This window comes from Python bivittatus, unplaced genomic scaffold (genome assembly GCF_059951505.1).
Source record: "Python bivittatus isolate LINGU-HERP-01145 unplaced genomic scaffold, Pbiv_v1 ctg000610_np1212, whole genome shotgun sequence".
NCBI lineage: Eukaryota > Metazoa > Chordata > Lepidosauria > Squamata > Pythonidae > Python > Python bivittatus.
Window position 1 is genome coordinate 28,905,018 of NW_028277088.1, and position 20,846 is coordinate 28,925,863.

Here is a 20,846-nt window from a genome sequence, read left to right on the forward strand (position 1 = left end):
CCTTTGCTTTGCCACAATGAATGAAATTCCACAGAAGATCTGATCCACTCATCTAACTGAATGGAGACATTAAAAGGCTCACATTAATATTTTGCTCAGACTTGTCAACAATTGGACTGGCCTATAAACTCAATCGATAGATCAATCAATCAATCAAAATAAATCTTTTCCCCAATTTTACTTCTATAATTTTAAAATTTTACAACTTTAGTTCAACTCATAAAGTTGTTCCATGAAGTAAAAAAAATGACTTGAGAGGATTCTTGTTATTTTGTCACTGGCCATATTTTGTTTGAAATTATCAAATTTAATAGTCATGAAATGAAAACTATTATACTTTTTAAGCTCCTGTTAGATTCTTTTTTGCTATTACATGCATTTGCATCCAGGCTAATAACCTTCTTTATCTGGTTCTTAAGTACACATTTGCTTAGTGTTTCTGTATGTCCTTGGCTAAGGAGAAATATAATGAACTGCAGTTTTAGCTACACTTTGCATCCTTTCTCCCTTCCTTGCTTTTCTAAATCTAAAACAGATTTCATTAACAATGGTCCCTTCATTAAACTTTCATTTTCCTCCCAATTAGTTCATATAATAACAATTCTTTCGTTATTAATTTGTGTTATTAACAGGGATTCTCCTGCTGAAAAATATTTGGAAAAAGGGTGACTTGATTTTCACTGTTTGCAAACCAAATGGAGAATTTATCCCTTCATCTAGCTGACAGGAATACAAGACCTGGTCCAAATCTGCAGGAGGTTATACTAATCAGATGTCTTCTTTTCACTTCACCATTTCAGAGAGTGAATGCAGAGGATGAAAGGTTGCCTATCAGCCCTAGAACCAGGCTCCAAAAACATCCATCCAACCTTTCTCTGATAGGCTGATCTTAAAAAAGCTAACCTGGTTCAGGCTTGGTTAGTATTGATGTAAGAGATCACTAGGAAATTATAGGATTGGAGATAGGACTGCAAAGCAGTATTATTTATTGCTTTATTATCTGAGATCAAAACATCATACATTTAAAACATATCCAGCAATTAAAATACTTGCATAAAACAAAAACAAAACTGCAAGCAAGGCACCAGTTATTTCTATAGGCTAAAGCTACTGATAGAAATCTTGCCACCATCCTTGATACATCTAAAAATTGGCCACTTAAAAGAAAGAACGTGGATCCCTCATCATAAGGAAGATACAGTTGTGTGAAAAAGAAAGTACACCCTCTTTGAGTTCTATGGTTTTACGTATCAGGACATGTCTGATGGAATGGAATTATGAAGGCCAAGCTCAGGCAGATAAACATTTTCTTAGCTCGCCAGAACCGCATGGGAGGAACAAGAGGATGAGACTGAGACCTCCCTGAGGAATTCACACTGTTGTGGCTGGAGGACTTTGGGAACTGGGGTTTTAGTCTGGGAAGATTCTTGCTAGAGGTTGTAGCTAATAAACATAGCTGGATTGAATTGGCATTGCCTCTTGGAGTTCCTTGGGCTAGGCCTGACATCAATCTTCCCAGACTAAAACCCCAGTTCCCAAAGTCCTCCAGCCACAACAGTGTGAATTCCTCAGGGAGGTCCCAGTCTCATACTCTTGTTTCTCCCACGCGGTTCTGGCAAGCTAAGAAAATGTTTATCTGCCTGAGCTTGGCCTTCATAATTCCATTCCATCACACATGATAAACATCATCTGGTTCTTAACAGTTCTCAAAAGTAGGTAAATACAACCTCAGATGAACAACAACACATGACATATTACACCATGTCATCATTTATTTTACAAAAAGAAAGCCAAAATGGAGAAGCCATGTGTGAAAAACTAAGTGCACCCTTGCTGCTTCCATAGGTATGAAGAGGCTAAGTAGCAGCTAGGTGCTGCTAATCAAATGCCTTGATCAATTGATCATCAGCAAGTGTGACTACCTCTATAAAAGCTGAAGCTTTAGGAGTTTGCTGGTCTTGAGCATTGAGGTGTGTGTTAATGATCTTAGAAAAGCAATTGTTGCTGCCCATCAATCTGGGAAGGGTTATAAGGCTATTTCCAAACAATTTAAAGTCCATCATTCTACAGTGAGGAAGATTATTCACAAGTGGAAAACATTCAAGACAGCTGCCAATCTTTCCAGGAGTGGACGTCCCAGCAAATTCACTGCAAGGTCAGACCGTGCAATGCTCAGAGAAATTGCAAAAAATCCAAGAGTTACATCTCAGACTACAGGCCTCAGTTAGCATGTTAAATGTTAAAGTTCATGACAGTACAATTAGAAAAAGACTGAACAAATATGGTTTGTTTGGAAGGGTTGCCAGGAGAAAGCCTCTTCTCTCTAAAAAGAACATGGCAGCATGGCTTAGGTTTGCAAAGTTGCATCTGAACAAATCATAAGACTTCTGGAACACTGTCCTTTGGACAGACAAGACCAAAGTGGAGATGTTTGGCCATAATGCACAGTGCCACGTTTGGCGAAAACCAAATACAGCATATCAGCACAAACATCTCATACCAACCATCAAGCATGGTGGTGGAGGGGTGATGATTTGGGCTTGTTTTGCAGCCACAGGACCTGGGCACCTTGCAGTCACTGAGTAGACCATGAACTCCTCTGCATACCAAAGTATTTTAGAGTCAAATGTGAGGCCATCTGTCCAACAGCTAAAGCTTGGCCGACATTGGGTCATACAGCAGGACAATGATCCCAAGCACACCAGCAAATCTACAACAGAGTGGCTGAAAAAGAAAAGAATCAAGGTGTTGCAATATCCCAGTCAAAGTCCAGACCTCAACCCGATTGAAATGCTGTGGCAGGACCTCAAGAGAGCTGTGCATAAACAAGTGCCCACAAACCTCCATGAACTGAAGCAATGCTGTAAAGAAGAGTGGGCCAAAATTCCTCCACAATGATGTGAGAGACTGATAAAAGTCATACAGAAAACGATTACTTCAAGTTATTTCCGCTAAAGGTGGTTCTACAAGCTATTGAATCATAAGGTGTACTTACGTTTTTCACACATGGCTTCTCCATTTTAGCTTTATTTTTGTAAAATAAATGATGAGATGGTGTAATATGTCATGTGTTGTTGTTTATCTAAGCTTGTATTTACCTACTTTTGAGAACTGCTAAGGACCAGATGTTTATCATGTTCTGATACGTAAAACCATAGAACTCAAAGAGGGTGTACTTTCTTTTTCACACGAATGTATAGCCTAGTCATTTTGCGTATCAAAAGAACATTTCTGGCATTTTCAACAATGGAGGGCCACTTCCATTCATTTGGACAAAAACTTTATTAGTATCAACTAAAATATTAGAAGTGACTGTGCAATCTTTTAGTTCTTCAGAACCCTTAATAGACAGTATAGAGGTAGATGAACCAATGATCTCACTTGTGTGATTTTGTACCTCCTAGTATACTTTTATAACAGAAATGTCTTATCAAAATCCAGCTAAGCCCTGTTTTAAAACTTCAAGTTGATTGGTGCTTGAGAAAGTTCAATTCTTTCAGATGGCCTTCTTCAAATGGGCATTCCCTCAGAGTTTTGGGAACTGCAGTTCCCAGAATTATGGATATTTTTGTATTGTCATCCCAGAATTTGGTCCTCCTGCCTAGGCATTCTATAGTTGCAGTCACAACAGAACAGGAAAATTCCAGATTGGAGAAGGCTGCTTTATGGTATTGCATGAATTACTGTGTAAGTATCATCAGAATTTCAAAATTTATACAGCAGTCTTATTCTCTTGTTCGGAATTTAGACTAATGGTACATGTCCGATGCCTGAGGGAAGGGTATGTTTTTCTACTACGTTTTATGGATTGTTGTGAGCTGCCCAGAGTCATTGTATGAGATAGGCGGCCATATAGGTCCTGTCAATAAATAAATATTTTCTGAGTAAACAGGAATAAACTCAAGATGTTAAGAGCCACACTGAAGCATTATTACCTTTATGAAACCAGAGGTGGTGGTTTTGCATTTCAAGTTTATATATAATTTCTTTTGTTATAAAAGGAAAATCTGCAGCCAAGTTAAAATATACTAGTTCTGTTTCAAGTTGGGAATTGAATTACCATCAGCTAGGAAATATAAACGCAATGGGATTGCAGGCTCTGTGTAACACTTTTGAATTTCTTGGCTCATTGGTTGGAACCTGTAATACCCTTGATAATACCGGCAGGAGTGGATGCTTTATAACATTGGACAGCTGGAATGAGAGAAGACCAGTCACAAATTAAATTAAGAGGTGTAAAATGTGGTGAGAATAAAAACAAATTGAGATCGTGAAAACAGGTGCCAACTGACATTTACCCCATATTCAGTTGCACTTTCTTTTTTCTCTGTATGATTAGCAGCTAAGTTGAATTAGAGATTTCATGCTTCCGTGACCTCTATGGGTACCCATAAAAGGGGGGGGGGGAAACCACCTGCAGGTACTTATTTTTCCAAACAGTAAGAGCCTCAACAATGATTGAACACTCTTGGTAACAGTAATATTCTGGTTGGAAATAAAGAGTAACACCATAGTAACATATTCACGCAAGCTCCTAAATCATGACTATAGAATTAAAATACACAGTAACATATTAGCGTGAACATAAAAGAGCTTCCAGTTCTATTTTACTTGTTCTTGAATTACATTGCCAAGAATCCATCTTAGACCGAGGTGGTAAATATATTCTATACTTAAAAATGAATTTTATATAAATAAATTTCAAGAGAACGAGCTTTTGAAAATTATTTGCATAGCTGCTTTAGCTTGATTATAAAAAAATTAAATTATCATACAAATTACAGAGTTAAATATGATTCTCTTATTTCATATAAGTAGCTTACTGACTTTCAGAGAAGTTAAAGTGGAAAACTGATCTGAGTATAGAGAACTTTGGATACCTTGTTCATTAGCTTGCCTTCATCACTTCCTAATTATTTTATTTATTTATATATCAAATTTATATCACCGCCCAACTCTCCCACAAGGAGGGACTCTGGGTGGTTCACAACAAAACAATTTAAAATCAGTAAAAACATAAATAATACAAATATAAAATACAATTATGCATCTGTTATTTATTTTGCACAAGCACCATTATGTTCTGGTAACATGTCTTGGTTAGATTTAAAAGTATGATGCAATGGAGGTCTAGAAAAGCTACTCTGTGTAAAACATTTCCTGTTCTAAGTAGATGATCTGATCATAAAATCCTTCTGTTTTCACTGAGCCCTGACATAAGATTGGTTTTGTCATTGCTTGGTGCTGGCTGTCAACTCTCAAGCTGTTCAAAACTTCTTAGGATGTCATTACAACAAAGGTTTTCAATTTTTTTTCAGGCCATGGAACCAGCTAGTTAAAAAAAAAAAATCCTGGAGAAAGCTCTAGTGAAAAAAAATTGGTGGCACAGGAATGAACTTGAATTGTTTGTCCTTAGTCTCTTGGAAGCCAGTTAAAATCTTGCAGAACCCTAGGATTCTGAACAGAGTTTGAAAAACCCTGCATTATAAATCTAAATACATCAGATTTGTTCTTATGAACTTATTTCTAAAGATCAATTTCAATGACTGCCTGGAGAGCTATCTTTTGATAGCTCTTTCGATTTTGCTCCTTGCAAAATAATAAGCATTGATCATTTTACCACAGAGTAGATTTACAAAAAGTGACAAACCAGGCTTTTAGAAGTCCTTAGATAAGCCCACACAGCTTGATTCCAAGTAATGTCAATGTAGCTTTCTTGGCAACACTATGGAAACAGGCTGCCATTACATTCTTCTGGGAAATTTCTTCACTACTTAATCTGGTATTTCCTAGCAGTCTCCCATCCAAGTACTAATGAGGTCCTAAACTCAGACAAAGCCAGTCAGGTGCTATCACCTGCTGAGATAGCAGGATGGAAAAGTACATCTTAAACATTTTCTATAGGGACAAATGGTATTTTATTGTTGGCTCTAAGATGAATCTGAAACAGCTGGAGTTTTTATATATACCAAGCAGAGCAACAGTCCTAGTGTATGGACCCACAGCTGTGAAAAACAAAATTTAAGAGGGGGAAAAAAACAGCTAAAGGAGCCTTTTGCCCTACAGACAGGTAATACTTTGCAGGTCTATCATTATCTATAGTGAATGTGATTGCACTGCAGGTGCACAGAAGCTTGCATATGATCTGTTCTAAATAACTATCATACTTATTACATTAATTTCTAGTTATAGTTAAACCACAGTTGTTCTTTTAACAAGAATCAAAATCCCTAAATAGGCAATACCATTTAACTCTCATTATTACAGATACATTGTTATTATCTCATACCATATATAGTAAATTTACTGTACAAAATGAGTAAATAAGTCAAACCCAAATATTTCTTGTTAATGTTTTATTAGTGTACTTTTTTCCAAGCTCCTTCATTGGACAAACATAATGGAAACTCCAAATAAAAATTTAGAGTTTTCAGCTGTTCAGAACAAGAGAGACCACGGCATTCCATTTTCCCCATTCTTTGTTAAAGAAAAGCATATTGATAGAACCATTAGGCACGCAGTTGACACATACTGTACAATTATATGCACATGTCACTTATATAACATCTACATGTTGATGTGCTCTTTAGATTTTGCTCCTTGCGAAGTAAGAACCATGCTCATTTGAGCACAGAGAAGATTTACAAGGAGTGACAAACCAGACTTTTAAAACAAGTCCTTAGATAAGCCAACACAGCAGCAATAACAGAATATTATACATTGTTAGTTAAGATAGTTTACCTTTGATCTCAAAACCTTAAAAATGTCTTCTTTTTTTACAATTATTCAAATACACATGCGTTACATGAAAATATTGCACTAAAATTAGAATTGAGAGTGGAGTTCATATTTTATTTTTAAAAATTATTACACTTTCTGGTAGCATTAAAATTGTTTAGTTGTAGCAACACCAGAGGCAGAAGCTTGAGGATGAACTGTATGAAATTTTCAACCTTACCATCCATTCTCTTTAAATTAAGGCTAAATAAGTGCATTTGTTGGACAATGGCACTTTTTTTTTTTCAGAGGCTAGTCATAGCATTCTCAGGCTGGGATGTGTGTGGCTAATTATCTGCAGCAATAACACAATAAATTCTGTGGATGCTTTAAAGGGTATAATATGACAGGGCCACAATTCATATAATGTCAATGAATCACATGTGAGCTATACAAAATAACTTATTAGGACAATGTATACAACTGATGGTTCCTCCCTGTGGGCACATTTTGAAATTAAATATGGATGACAAAATGCTATGGTACAATAACTATTAACAGAAAGGACATGTTATAATGCAAAGGTTTTATGGCTGAGAAATAAATTTCAAAAGTCAACATTTGAGAATAATCCTAAAACTTAGAGATGATATTCATGGTTAAGAGATACATTCTATTTTACTGATTGCTGATTAGTCCATTTGTTCTTTAGAACTGGGATAATCTACAAGGATCAATTCAAATTCAAGTAAGAAATCCAGGGCACGTTCTAACTTGTTTCCTATTGGGCTTCCTTTGTCTGATAATCTATGTAGATTTTGGTAGTCTACTACTTTAGAAATCAACTGCCTGGAACACACAAACATTCAGAGGTGATACTGGCCTTTTAAGAGGATATGAGTTTAAACTGCAGTGGCAACTCAAATATTCCTCCATTCAAAATGCACAGAGCACCAATATGCTAAGACAAAGTTTAACCATAGCATTTTACTGATATCCTATCTTTCTATGTAAAATAATTTTGATTTTTTTAAAAAATAGAAACATTTATATATGTAAGTCTCATTACAATTTTGTATAGCCAAACTATTTTTATCTTTTCATTGAGAAATGGGAAAAAGGCAAAACCAAGAAATGTTTAAAAGAATGTGTATATGAGAAAGTTTAAGGTCAACTGTCACCCTTATTTAAAAACATGGGACATGATATACAGGGAACTGATTATTTCATGTATTTTACCTTAAACTGTCCTGCTACCACTAACAGGTATTACACATACAGCATGTAGATCTGTAATAATAATAATATTTTTTAAAAAACACGATTGCAATTGAGCACATGCTTCTTATAATGAAGACATAAAAATCTCATTTTCTCCTGAATGTAACTTACTAAATGGCAACTTCAGTTACAAGATCTTTAAGTACTCAATTACACCCAAATCTCAAACATTTCTTTAGAAGAAATCATGTCAATCAAAATGAAACATTTTTAATGAAAATGTTTAGTATCAGAGAATTAAACGAATATTGTATTTTGGCTATTTTGGAGGATTTAAACACCTTTTAAAATAGACAACGTAACAGTATTTTGAAGCTGAAACAAATAAATTGTACTTCCTTGGTAGTCTCGGGTTCTTGAAGAAAAATCAGAAAAAAAGATGTTAAGTCCAAGTCCAATCAATTATTCCTTCATTCTTAATTAGACATAATGTTGGAAGTAAAGATGACAGATGGGGCATTCCATGTAGAAGAGATTTATTTATTAAAATTTTATATTATGCAAAAAAAATAAAAAAATTATTAAAAACTATTATAGTCATGCTTATTTTTTTCATATATACACTATGGTGCATTCAGGAACTTGCCATTGTTTGCAGATGACTATTCAGGGAAGTCCAAGAGACTTTCATATCAGTAAAAGACAACTCATTTTAGTAATTTACTAGCTGAGGTCAATATATCATGCTAATTTTTGTAAAGGTCATATACTACAATTCTTTTTAAAGAAGATCCTAATGTTAAGAGTGTAGTATTTTTGTTTGCTTCTCCCCCCAGTCTCCCAGACTGTTAATAAGTAAATAATTGTGGTAACCTTTGTTCTAATTTTAAGCCCTTCCCTTTCTTAAATGTTATTTTGAGCCTTCTCCTTTAAAAATTATACATAGCCTACAAGGATTATAGTTTAAGAACATATCAAGACCCTTAAACCTATGTCTGTTTTTTGTTCTTCTACCCTACCCCACTGAATAGTAAACCTGACCAAAGTTTTTTTTGTTTTTGTTTTAATAAGTTCATAATGTTTTTGCACATGTCACACCTAGTTTGGAAATATAATTTGGGGGCATAACATTTTTCACAACCGTTTGTTCCAAAAGACATCATACTAGCCCAACTTCTTCAGAGCTAGGGACTCTGGAGATAGTCATAATACAAATCAAATCACACCTGATTTTCACATTGCACAATCTCCCAGTTCCAAGCAAAGCAGTCAAGTCCTCCATTGCTACCCCAATAATTGTGCTTTACTTTACTCAGTGGACCCAATATAGCATTTTTCATTGTTGGCAATCAAATTGTATAAGGAGTAGAAGAGACAGATATTCTCGCAGAGCAGACTAGTATTCTTCTCAATGTTGCACAAAGATACACCAAATCATTTAAAACACATGAATTCAGTTCAAGATAGTGGTTGCATTAGAGATGAAAAATGAGTAGAACCACATTTCTTATGGATGTATTAATAATCTAATATATGACTCTAAAAGATTGGTGTGAGAATAACAGCATGAGTTTTAAGCCCCAGAGAATATGCCCAAGTCTTGGGCTAATGGACACCAATTTTATAGTATGGAGTGTCACCTTTTCTGTAAAGAAGGTGTTTGTGTAGATTGTAGTTTATGTTTATATCGCTGCATCTGCTTTGAGCGTGAATGCAATTTTTTGAAGAGATCATGGAATCCGTACTCTGAAAATAAGGTTTCCAAGAAGCCCTCCAGGAAAACATACACCATCCTCTTATTTAGCTGAGTATGCTGGAACATTTCAAAGACTCGGAGAATGCCCTTTCTTGTTGTCTCAGCACCAAGGATATGCTTCAACTCATCTAAACAAACCACAAAACATGGAATTTCAGTAATAGCTTTATCTTCATTTTCATATCTACATTAATTGAATACACTTCTGATTATAAATTGTTAAAACAGGTTGTTTAAAAAAAACAGATTCCCTAATAAATTAAATATTAAATTCAAGGAAGATTACTTTCTTAGATAAGTACTATTTCTCAACTTGTATCATTGCATCATTCATATGGAGGCAAAACAAGACTGTATTTCTTTAAAATTTAGTTACCACATTTGAGGGTATTTCCTATTTCAGCTCAAGAAGCAATTAGTTTAATACATTCCACGCACCAGGCATTACTCCCAGCAGTTTTGTTTTTGCAGCAATTCTTGTTCGCATTCTGATTGCATTATCTCTGTGGGGAACAGTTTCAGCTAAAATGCCATTTGGCCAAAAGGCATCTCTGGAAGGAGACAAATTTACTTATTAAAATGACTATCATCTTAGAATTATCTGAAAATAGTGCTGTTACCAAATACATCATACTTGCCTGTGATAAGTCTGTATGAAATAAAAACCACAGCATTCAAGTGATTTTTCTTTATAAATGTATGTGCACTATCAGACCCTGTTTTGAATGATTTACTGAATTTCTTTGGCATCAGTTACATTATACATGTGACTGTGCTCCATACACTACGCAAGAAATTATTGTCCACAGCACAATGAAATTGGGGAACAGTACTAAACTGAAGAACCAGTAAAATCTAGCTGGGTGATACATGAAAACACATATAAACCTTCTACTTGTTTAGTGACCATGTTCTGTTCCAATGACTTGGCCGTTAAGTGAACACACGACTGACAGAGAGAGAAAGAGAGAGAGAAACACTGCAAAAATCACTGGTTGCTGCTTAATCTCATTCAGATAAAGTTCTCTGGTACAGTATCCTGTGCCTGACCCAATTTTTTTTTGCCCTTAGCATGATGGAGAAATTACTTAAACAAGCTATCTCTCCCTGAGCTGCTCCCCTCCCCCCCCCCCAGTGCTTCCCTAAAAAGTGCTAACCACAAGTTAACAAGCTCAGCATTGTGACCTTAATTAGTTGATTAGAACCCACTGGCCTGGTGCTGCTGCCTGAAACTGACCAGACCTTGATCAGTTTCACACTAAGGCTTTTGTTGTCAGGCACATGAAATTTGTTCCTAAATGTACACGGTTGGAAAATGAATTTTTTATTACCATTTATTACCATAATATTTGTGAATGGTTGCTAACCAAGGTAGTCATCAAACGAGGAGTGGTTGTACAACTATTTCAGTTAATCAGAAGCAAGAGCTTTGAATTTTTACTGGAAAGGGTCTTTGCACCTTCTTTTTGAATCTATTTATGAATCAGATGCTTTCTGCAAAGGAAATCTTTCTGTAAATGGCTAATAATATCTTATGCCTTTGTAAGTAGTTCTAATGAAAAATATGTTGTCAACTAGTATAATTAATTTTAAGGGGACCATGTACCGTTTTAAAGACAAACATGTATAAAACAGACCTACCTAAACCGTTTAACTGCATCTGCTACTTGTTCAGGAGATGTCATCCAATCAACATGATCAACTATTTTTCTGAAAGGAATAAAATTTCTGGATTAATTTTTGAAATAAGCATTTGCTTTCATATATCTACACCCAGACTAAATTACTTGAATTTAGGACTCACTAAAGTCACAAGAACACCTGTAAGTTCAACTAAAAATGAATCCAACCCACTTCACAATAATTAAAAAAGATTTTCTGACAAAGAATCAATGATACAACAACAGTGAAAGGAAGAGAAAAAAGGGTATTTACCTTTGTCAATTACATACCCTCTCCAGATAAACAAATTTATTGCTGATACAATTGCTAGGGTATTTTACACCTTTTTGGAAATATGCTGATAGTAAGCATATATTTGCAGCAAGTGTATCCAGAACAGAGAAAGCTCCTACAAAATCTGTGTGGCTTATTAATAATTTCACACGATCCCTGAGAATCAGAAATGGCTAATCTTGATGCCTATGATGAAACTTAACATATTGATGATTTGATCCAGGTCTCCCCAAGCAAATGCAACCAGAAAGATATGAAGATGGGGCACAAACTGCTGTTTTAGTTTTCTAAATAGATAAAAAAGGCTGGAGAAATAATAACTTCAGTTTCTATTTCTAATTAGAAAGCAGGGCATCTATTTACCTACCTACCTACTCAGGGACATGGAGTAGTAGAAGATGTCTATAGAGCACTCAGTCACTCATGATCTAGTCATATATTTAGAATACTGTAATGTACTCTACGTGGGGTTGCCCTTGAAGAGCCTTTGTGAGGTACAGCTGGTACCCAGGTTGTGCTTGGTGAATCCTAATACACTTGGGTGTCCTCAGTGCTTTGGGAATTGCACTGGTTGCTGGTTGGTTTTTGGGTACAACTGAAGGTCCTCTAAAGCCCTATATGGCTCTAGACAGCATTAGCTGATGGACCATCTTCTGTATTCATCTGCATGTCCAACCAAATCAAATACTGTCAACTCTCTCCAGGTCCATCTTTACAAATCTGTCACCTGATAGGCCCTCAGAAGTTGGAGTTTTTAGGAGCTTCTCCACATGTTGGAACTCCCTCCCTGCAGAGATCTGGCCAGCTTCATCCCTCCTTGGCTTTACAAAAGCTGTGAAGAATGAATTGCTCCTTGTATGGGAGGATGATGTGCCATGACTGAAGGTGGGATCTGTGGATGTGTGACTTTTGTATTTCCTGGTTTTGTATTTTCTTGACATCATTTTTTATACATATTTGGTGTCCTTTCTGAGATGTCATTTTATTTTATGTTGATATTGTTAGAAGTCCAAAGCCATTAGGAATGAGTGGCATACAAATAAGTAAGTAAATAAAAAACCAGCAGCCTCCACTGGGGGGGGGGGCATGATATAAGTAAAGCATGGTGAAGCTCCACCCCTTTTGCATTATACATACAAAATGGTTAGCTTGATTGCACTACCATATTGACTTTTTCAGCACCCCTCTGCAGACACTGCCGATTTGAGTTATGGAGCCTGATGAGACAACTACGAAGGAGCTGGATGCTCAATCAGACAGGCAAATCCCTCCCTCCCTCCTCACATTCTATGCAGGTCCACCAGTATGAAAAAAACAGTTATATATTCATATCATATTCATTCCCTAATTCACTATAAAGCTATTTTCAAATAATTAATGTTTAAAAGTGGGGGCATAGTTTTTACATATCTTTTCCACATCATACACAGGTGTTTAAGAATGACGAAATGAAAGACAGTACTTATTTATTGTATATCCATGCATTGCTCTAATAAGTTGCTGAAGCAAGTTTTTGATATTCCGCCGTAGCCACTGATTTCTTTCCTTCAGATCAAATATTTCATCCATGAGTAGCAGCATTATTTTAAGAGGTACATTGTCTTCTACCTAGGAAATTAGGGTAGAGTAGTTATTGTTTAAAGGCAAAAAGATAATCTTACTTAGCTTACTTAACACTGAAACTATAAATTGCTTATTTTGTTAAAAAGTACCTTAATACGAGAATACTGGTGTTCAAGGAAATATATTGGATTGGATCCACCAATATTTATTCTTGCAAATAGAAATAATCCCTACTTGATCTAGTAAATAATGACACAAAGAGGAGACAATTTTCACCTCTTTTCCTCCTATAGAGTCCTATAACACTGTAGTGCTACTGTGGCAAAATACTGTAATGGCAAGGAAAGATAAATGGTAGCTCCTATTTTTCTTTTTGCTCTCTTGTGTGAAATGGCTTTCCTTCTGTTTTCTTGTGCAGAGTACCACTTGGCAAGGCCTTAAGACCTGCTCAATTAGAAGTATAAGCAATTGCAATATGGAGGCTTGGGAAGCCCTTCCCCAGAATGAGCTTCAGCACAGACCCACCTAGGAAAGGTGCTGTCCACCAGCTGATATAATCTAGGAAACCTTCCTGTTTTCTCTGAAAAGGATGGAGTAAGATTTTAATCTGTTTTCACACTCCTCTACTGAATGTAGGAATGTCTTGTTTTATTGCTATGCCCGTAAATGCTTCTTGCCTACATTATACTTTGCAGGAAAAATTGTTATTCTTTTGCTTTGCTTTTTTAACAAACCATTTGGCTTATTGAATCCACAAACTTTCTGCCCACACACTGCTGGGGAAAAACATACACCTCACACTATTTGAGGGGATTCCCTAGTCCTGTAAAGCAGACTTTTTAAAATAGAGTGGGAGTATACAGATTTAAAACATTTATAGGCAAACTTTATTGCAGTTGTTGACCAGTGTGATTCAAAATGTTTATAAGCATTCATGATGCACCAAAATATAACTACTAATATTTAACAGCTAAAAATTTCAAAAGGACCTCCATCTTATATTTTTTTATGAGACAAATATAAAAACTTTGTAAGAATTCATTTCAGATTACTACTCTTAAAAGCTATTATAAGAACACTTTTACATTTAGTAATAGTTCATCTATTTTTCTACTATATTTCTAGCAGTTTGTTCTCTGAAAAACTAATGGAAGACAATGCAACTAAAAATATATCTTGAAAATAAATGAGAGAGCTAAAGAACTTCTCTGAATATCCCATGGCCTTGTATTTATTCACTGGAATGTATTACTTTCCTCCTCACCTTTAAAGAACATATCGTTATAGCATATTACAAACAGAATATGCAGTACCAAAATGCTTTGGAAATGTTAATTTCAGACAACCTTTGTTGGCATACTGACGCCCCATTGCATATCATTTTTTACAAGTCTAAAAAGTATTTTCTGAACCATTAAAACACACAATGGATTGAAAATGCTGTAATACAAACCCAATATAATAAGCGCCAATCAGTGTGGATAATATGGTGTACCATTATCTGTATTTATAATTCATAATGAGCCCAGAACACAGAAAATTACAGAGTTTAAAAATAATTAAAAAAAAAACCAAAAATGTAGATAGATAATGTCTATATTAAAAACAACAACATACAAAATATGAAACATGTCAATCTCCTGGGAAGAAATAAGGACATTTGGCAATGTCATAGTCACAGTAAGTAGACAGAAATACCAGCTGGAATGCTTTGATGTGGCAAGTAAAAAATGTGAAGTATAGAACAGGTGCAGATATCTGACCATGACAAATGTGGCCATAATCACTGATATCTTACGGACTTGTATTCTCATTAAAGATAAAATATTTTTTGATTGATTTCATATATTTGGAATTTGGGAAAGAAAAACTAGGGGATCATAGACCTAGAATATTCTATTAGCTAAAGTATAGTAGAAGTGACACAGAAATTATCAACTGCTGATATGCTTCCTTTGGATAGACATGCAAGTCAAAATCAAAAGAAATGCTCAATCAGTTCTGCATGCCTATCACAGAGGTCTAAACTGACCCTTCTCTAAATCTTGCATGTTTTTTGTGGATTTTACACCTGACTCAAGGATCTGTTTTGCTTTAGAAAACACAGCCAAGCCACAGATTTGTATTATGGAACAAAAATAATATTCCAAAGGAATAGAAAGAACTGTAGGCTAAAGTTTAAGCATTTTCCCCACTGATTAAAGGGAGTTGCCACAAATTTCTACCTGAATGTCAAATAATTAGCTGACAAATTCAGATAATCTACATGATATGTATACATTAATTAATCCATACCCTTGAAGGAAATGGAGGACCAAACAGGACGCATCCTTAACTTCAAAATAAAGCAGCCAATTGGTGTACTACCTGAGTAAACTCCCTGAAGTATCATTTGTTCTGACTTTATAAATATACAGTAATTAATTGAAGTTTAATGTTCGTTTTTTGCTAAATTTCTGGAAAAACAAAACACATTCTGCTGGTATTTGTTTTTATGTCAGTCACGTGGGACAATAATGCTCAAAGGTTTTAGGGCTTGTCTTTCTCAAGAGGTTGCTATGATGAACAGCTTTTCCAACTGAGAGAAAGTTTCTAATATAAGGCATAGGGGTTTGAGGTTGAAAAAAATCCCATTGTGCATGCACAATGAGCATTGATAAAACAGATAATTAGATTCTAATGATAGGCTTGATACATTTCAGTAAATAAAAGACAATACAATTAGCTACTTTATAATTAAGACTGATTTCTGTTGAAATTAACCAAACAATTAACTCACATTGTCATCTACGTGTGCTGAAACTCGGCAGTGTTTTGGATCAACATATGTCTTCTGCATTAATGGAGGCTCCTAAATATTCCAGACAGGGAGCAGAAGTTATAAAAGACAGAAGCATTTACAAATACAGAGTAACAAATCTTAATTGAAAATTGTATTTTATAGTGGACTTACATGTATGTTATAAACTCTAACATCAGTGACATATTTAAATCAAGGTTAAAAGTAATCACAATTTGAAATATGTTATGACTCTCTACAGTCAGATGACAAAAAGAATAACTAGTCCACATTGTGATTCTGATTAATGTGTAGCAGCATGTAGAACATCCAAAAAGAATTGTATTTATCAAATACAATCTCATATAGCATACATGGCATTGTACAATGTTTTTATTATTGAGATCAAGAGATAATAAAATATTAAGATCAATGACATATTCTGTTTTCATTTTAGTGCAGTTTATGCCATAATTTTTTTGGCTATACAAGTACAGTCTGTACAGCTAATGAGACCCTGTATAGTGAGTTTAGAATCTTATCTTTACCCAATATAACAATGGAAAAAGGAAAAAAGGAAAACCATATTTGATTTGAGATTAGCATGCATCTCACTTGGTTTTAATTTAGTCATTTAAATTTATTTATTCAATTATTTAAGTAATTTTTTTAAAAAGAAAGATGCATTCATCTGTTGTAGAGCAGTGGTAGATTAGCAATGACAAGGCTAAATGGAATAAGTGTATTTTATTCAGGGGCAGGTAATGATTGATGAAAGCAAGGCTATTGGGAAAAATGAAAGGAAAAAAAAATGGCTTCAGACATTTGTCCCATCCAGCAACTTTAGTGTATATTTGGAGACTGTTGAAAGTCAGTGTCAGGCCTAGCCCAAGGAACTCCAAGAGACAATGCTAATTCAGTTCAGCTATGTTTATTAGCTACAACCTCTAGCAAGAATCTTCCCAGACTAAAACCCCAGTTCCCAAAGTCCTCCAGCCACAACAGTGTGAATTCTTCAGGGAGGTGCCAGTCTCATCCTCTTGATCCTCCCACGCGGTTCTGGCGAGCTAAGAAAAGGTTGTCTCCCTGAGCTTGGCCTTCATAATTCCATTCCATCACAGTCAGGCCTAACCCATCCATTTCTGCAATGAACTATACAACTTAGGCATTGAGTACAGACCACTTAGCTTTCTAAAAATGTGAAGCACTGCAAAGACACATTAATTGGAAATATGACACAGGAGGAAAGGAGGGTTGAAATAAATCTAGGGCTTTGGGTAATTTAATAGGATTTGCAGAGCTGATAATGTATTCTGTTCTTATACTGTGAAAAAGAAATGTGAAGAAATTGCAAAGCATGCAAAGTAGAAGCTTCCATAATATTCAAGCCTAAAACTACATTTTGTATTAGAATCAAGGAGTTTTCTGTACAGTAGTTCTGTTTTTTTTTTTAATCATAACATGATTCATCTACATAATCAAAGTCTTACTATGTCCAAAAATTAAGTATGAGAGCATGCAACTTCCACGGAAAAGGTCACTTGGGTTGTCAAATATACCTAAGCAAACTGAGCAACTGCTATATGAATATAAAATGCCAAACAAAATATTTAGAAATCATATTATGCTACTTATGATAGTAAGTATGTGAAAGTATATGATTTTTACACACAAAAATATTATCTGCTACTCATATGTAGTATACTTTTCTAGAGCAAGTGTTCTCAGTGTGGGCCATGCTGTATTTCTGAGGAGCTACAGCTACCTTTTTACCAGCTAACAGTGACCATGAGGGAGGTCACAGAGATAAATGAGGCTCAGAAGGGCACTATGAGCAAAAAAAAAAAAAAAAAAGTTGAGAACCTCTATTCTAGCTGCTTTGATGACAAGCAAGTTGTTCCAAAGCAACGGAGATTATTTAACTAATCTCTATGCTGTTCACTCCCAATGGCCCTGGACAGCTAACAATCAGAAGCATCACCAAGCCAAAAACCCTCCCATCCTCAAAAATAACAAACTTACAAATGACATAAACCATACACAGAATAAAAACTATGTTTTAAAAAGGTTCAAAAACATGATCTGCCAAATTCCAAATTTCAATCATAGCATGCCCTGTGAGTGATGTAAAAAGGTTTTAACTGCTCTTCTGAACCCAGAAGGCAAGGTGCAGACCGGTCTCTGTGAGGAGGAATTCCTGAGTATGGGAGCAGCAACTGAAAATGCTAACTTCTAAGATCCTGTCAAATGGCTTTTTTGTGTAGACAGGACCTGAAAAAGTTGACCCTATTCAACCTACCTGGATGGGCAGATGAATATAGGATATGGCATCCTGCAGATCACTATGTCTGGAGCTGTGTAGGGCCTTAAAGGTGACAACTAGAATCCCAGATATTACTGCCTAGGCAGCCACAATTTTATACCAATGTAGCTTCTGAAAGCTTTTCAAGGGTAGCCCCATGCAGAGTGCATTAGAATAATCCAAATAGGGGGTGAGTACGGCATAAGTGACTATGAGCAAGGGCCCCCAATTCAGAAATTGTTATAATTAGCACCCAAGATGTAGCTGGATCTGTGAGAAGAGAGAGAGTGCTCCAATGTAATGTGGTCAAGTGCCATAATCACTTTCTTATTCCATTGGGCAACTCTGACCAAACTGGCCACCATATCCTCAGGAAACTCTCAAAACACTCCCTTTATCCATTAGGCACTGGGGGTGGACCAATCTAATAGGTTCTTTTCCACTGTGGAGGAGGTTGCATTGCAAATAGCATTCAGAGAGTGATCTGTTCACAACAAAGGACTCAGCTTGATTCCCTCCACTTCCAGATCACATTGCATCTGCCCATTTAGTCTGGGCCACTTAGGGGCATCAGGCTCTCAATAAGTTGGGTTAGGTCCATAGTTGTCATAGAAGCCATGAACTTCTAGGCTGCTCCAAAAACCTTCCCCAGGAAAGGTAGCTTGAAATCCTCAACACCATTAGTTTGGGAACTCTATTGCTACCCCAGTAACTAGGCTAAGCAGCTCTGGTAGGGATACCACTGTGCAGCAGGGGCTGTAGAACACAAGCAACAAGTCTAATCCCCCCCTCAGGTGCAACTGCATTAACAAGGTTTCATATCCGGTTATCTGAGAAGTGGTGCCTATTGATGCCAACAGTCTCACAAATGAAAATATGTACTCCACAATTAAACAATGGATGGGGATGGTTTTATTACAGACAGATCTGGCATTCAAGAGCCGCAGCTGAAACCCCAAGACTCCGAGGATTGGTACCCTGGGCGCTTGAGATGAGGAATAAGAGTTGGATGGCGCAAATCGTCAGAGATATATCCTAATATCACACACATTGCTAAAAAACAATTATTCTTTATTTTCCCCTTGTTTTCCTCTCTCTTCCTCTTTTTTCTAATCTGTGAACTCAGAGTGATAACTAGCTAATAGCAAAGGTCTAATTTAATTAATACACATTTCTTTTTCTCTATACAATTTTGTGCTATTCAAAAGGCTAGTTTTTTAAACTTCAATGTTTTAAAATAGATACTGAGTTTCTGAATGAAAGGCAGAACATAACTTAAATAAATAAAAGTACTCTGCAACTGTAAATATTTGAATAAGCTACTAATTCAGAAATGATAATGCAAGTAAATCCTAAATTAGTGTTTTCCCAACCACTAATAAACTACCTTTTTTCTTTAATCCATCCTTTAATGTATGAAGTCAGGTACCATACAAAACATCAGACATCTCAAAAATTAAGGAAAATATGATAGACCACTATGTGCCTACAGCAGCGTCCATCTGAATTTCTTAGCAGATTTCCCAGTTGAATCTTCTATTTTAGAATAAATTCAAAAAACAATTTTGATCTTCAGGTATACTCCTTCTCTGGGTAATTTGCTATATTTTCATCCTTCCAATAATATACAGTAATGAACATATTCAATCTTTTGCCTGCTCTGTTCTTATATGTTTAATTGAATTAATCCAAAATAGAACAAACTGTGTTGTCTTATTCAGTATATTCTTACCTTGAAAAATGATTGCTTTATATCTTGTCCCAATCTTTCTGATATTTTGCCCATGTTGTCTGACATTTTTGTCATCCCCTCTGTGAAGCTGTCAGGGAAGGACTTGACAGCATTTGAAACATTTCTCATAGAGTTACGCAGTGGATTTACAAATGTGTCCACCTGAAGAGGAAAACATTTACCACGCTTGCATAAATCTATGAGGACATGACTACAGTCATCCAATAATGCATGTTGGAAAACATCACACTATTTTGGAGACTAGTAACACAAAATAATTACTAAAAATAATACATGGTATAAATATAAAGCATTCATATTCAATTATTTTGAGTATAAAACATCATCATGACATACTCAAGGTGAGCATTACTATATCAGATAGATTTCCTTTTTTGTCCTTTATCCAACTCCATATTCAATTCCTCAATCTAAATTCCAACAGCAAATTTCTTAGGGCAAAACCTGTTTTTTTTCTGTGCCAAAGTACTTCTTTGCATGAACAAAAGAAGCCTCCAATTGTCTCCTTCAGCAGAAACCTTCCACATCATAGCTCATATCCTGGTCCCTAAGAGATTTTTTTTTTTTTTTTAATATAAAGGGCGCTTCTGGAAAGCTGGGGGAAATTTAAAAGGAAAAATTGTGAATACTAAAAGCTTATTAGCCCATTAACTCTGATACATCAACTATTGAGATAAGAAGGATTTTAATGCAGGCAAATGCTATGCTATATGCCTATGTAACTTTGATTCTGCAAGATGATACGCAGGTAATAGTAAGCAATGGCAGACCTATATATTCTAACAGAACTCTGGTAAGG

At 35.6% G+C, this 20,846-nt stretch overlaps 1 protein-coding gene across 4 annotated transcripts in view; it reads right to left on the reverse strand.

Moving 5' to 3' along the window:
• Window positions 1–6,341: 6,341 nt before the first annotated feature.
• The window catches only part of SNX13 (sorting nexin 13), an 84,267-nt gene continuing 69,762 nt past the window's right edge, over window positions 6,342–20,846 (reverse strand). For 3 of the 4 annotated variants that reach the window (XM_007437974.4, XM_007437973.4, XM_088150670.1), the window contains 6 exons: window positions 20,027–20,188; window positions 15,993–16,064; window positions 13,113–13,258; window positions 11,336–11,404; window positions 10,133–10,245; window positions 6,342–9,822 (listed from right to left, as the gene is read on the reverse strand). In XM_007437974.4, coding sequence (XP_007438036.1) covers window positions 9,575–9,822; window positions 10,133–10,245; window positions 11,336–11,404; window positions 13,113–13,258; window positions 15,993–16,064; window positions 20,027–20,188 — 810 coding nt within the window. In that variant the 3' untranslated portion in view covers window positions 6,342–9,574. Of the gene's footprint in view, window positions 9,823–10,070; window positions 10,246–11,335; window positions 11,405–13,112; window positions 13,259–15,992; window positions 16,065–20,026; window positions 20,189–20,846 lie in introns of all 4 variants that reach the window. The other variant, XM_015889798.3, reaches the window with a different exon arrangement.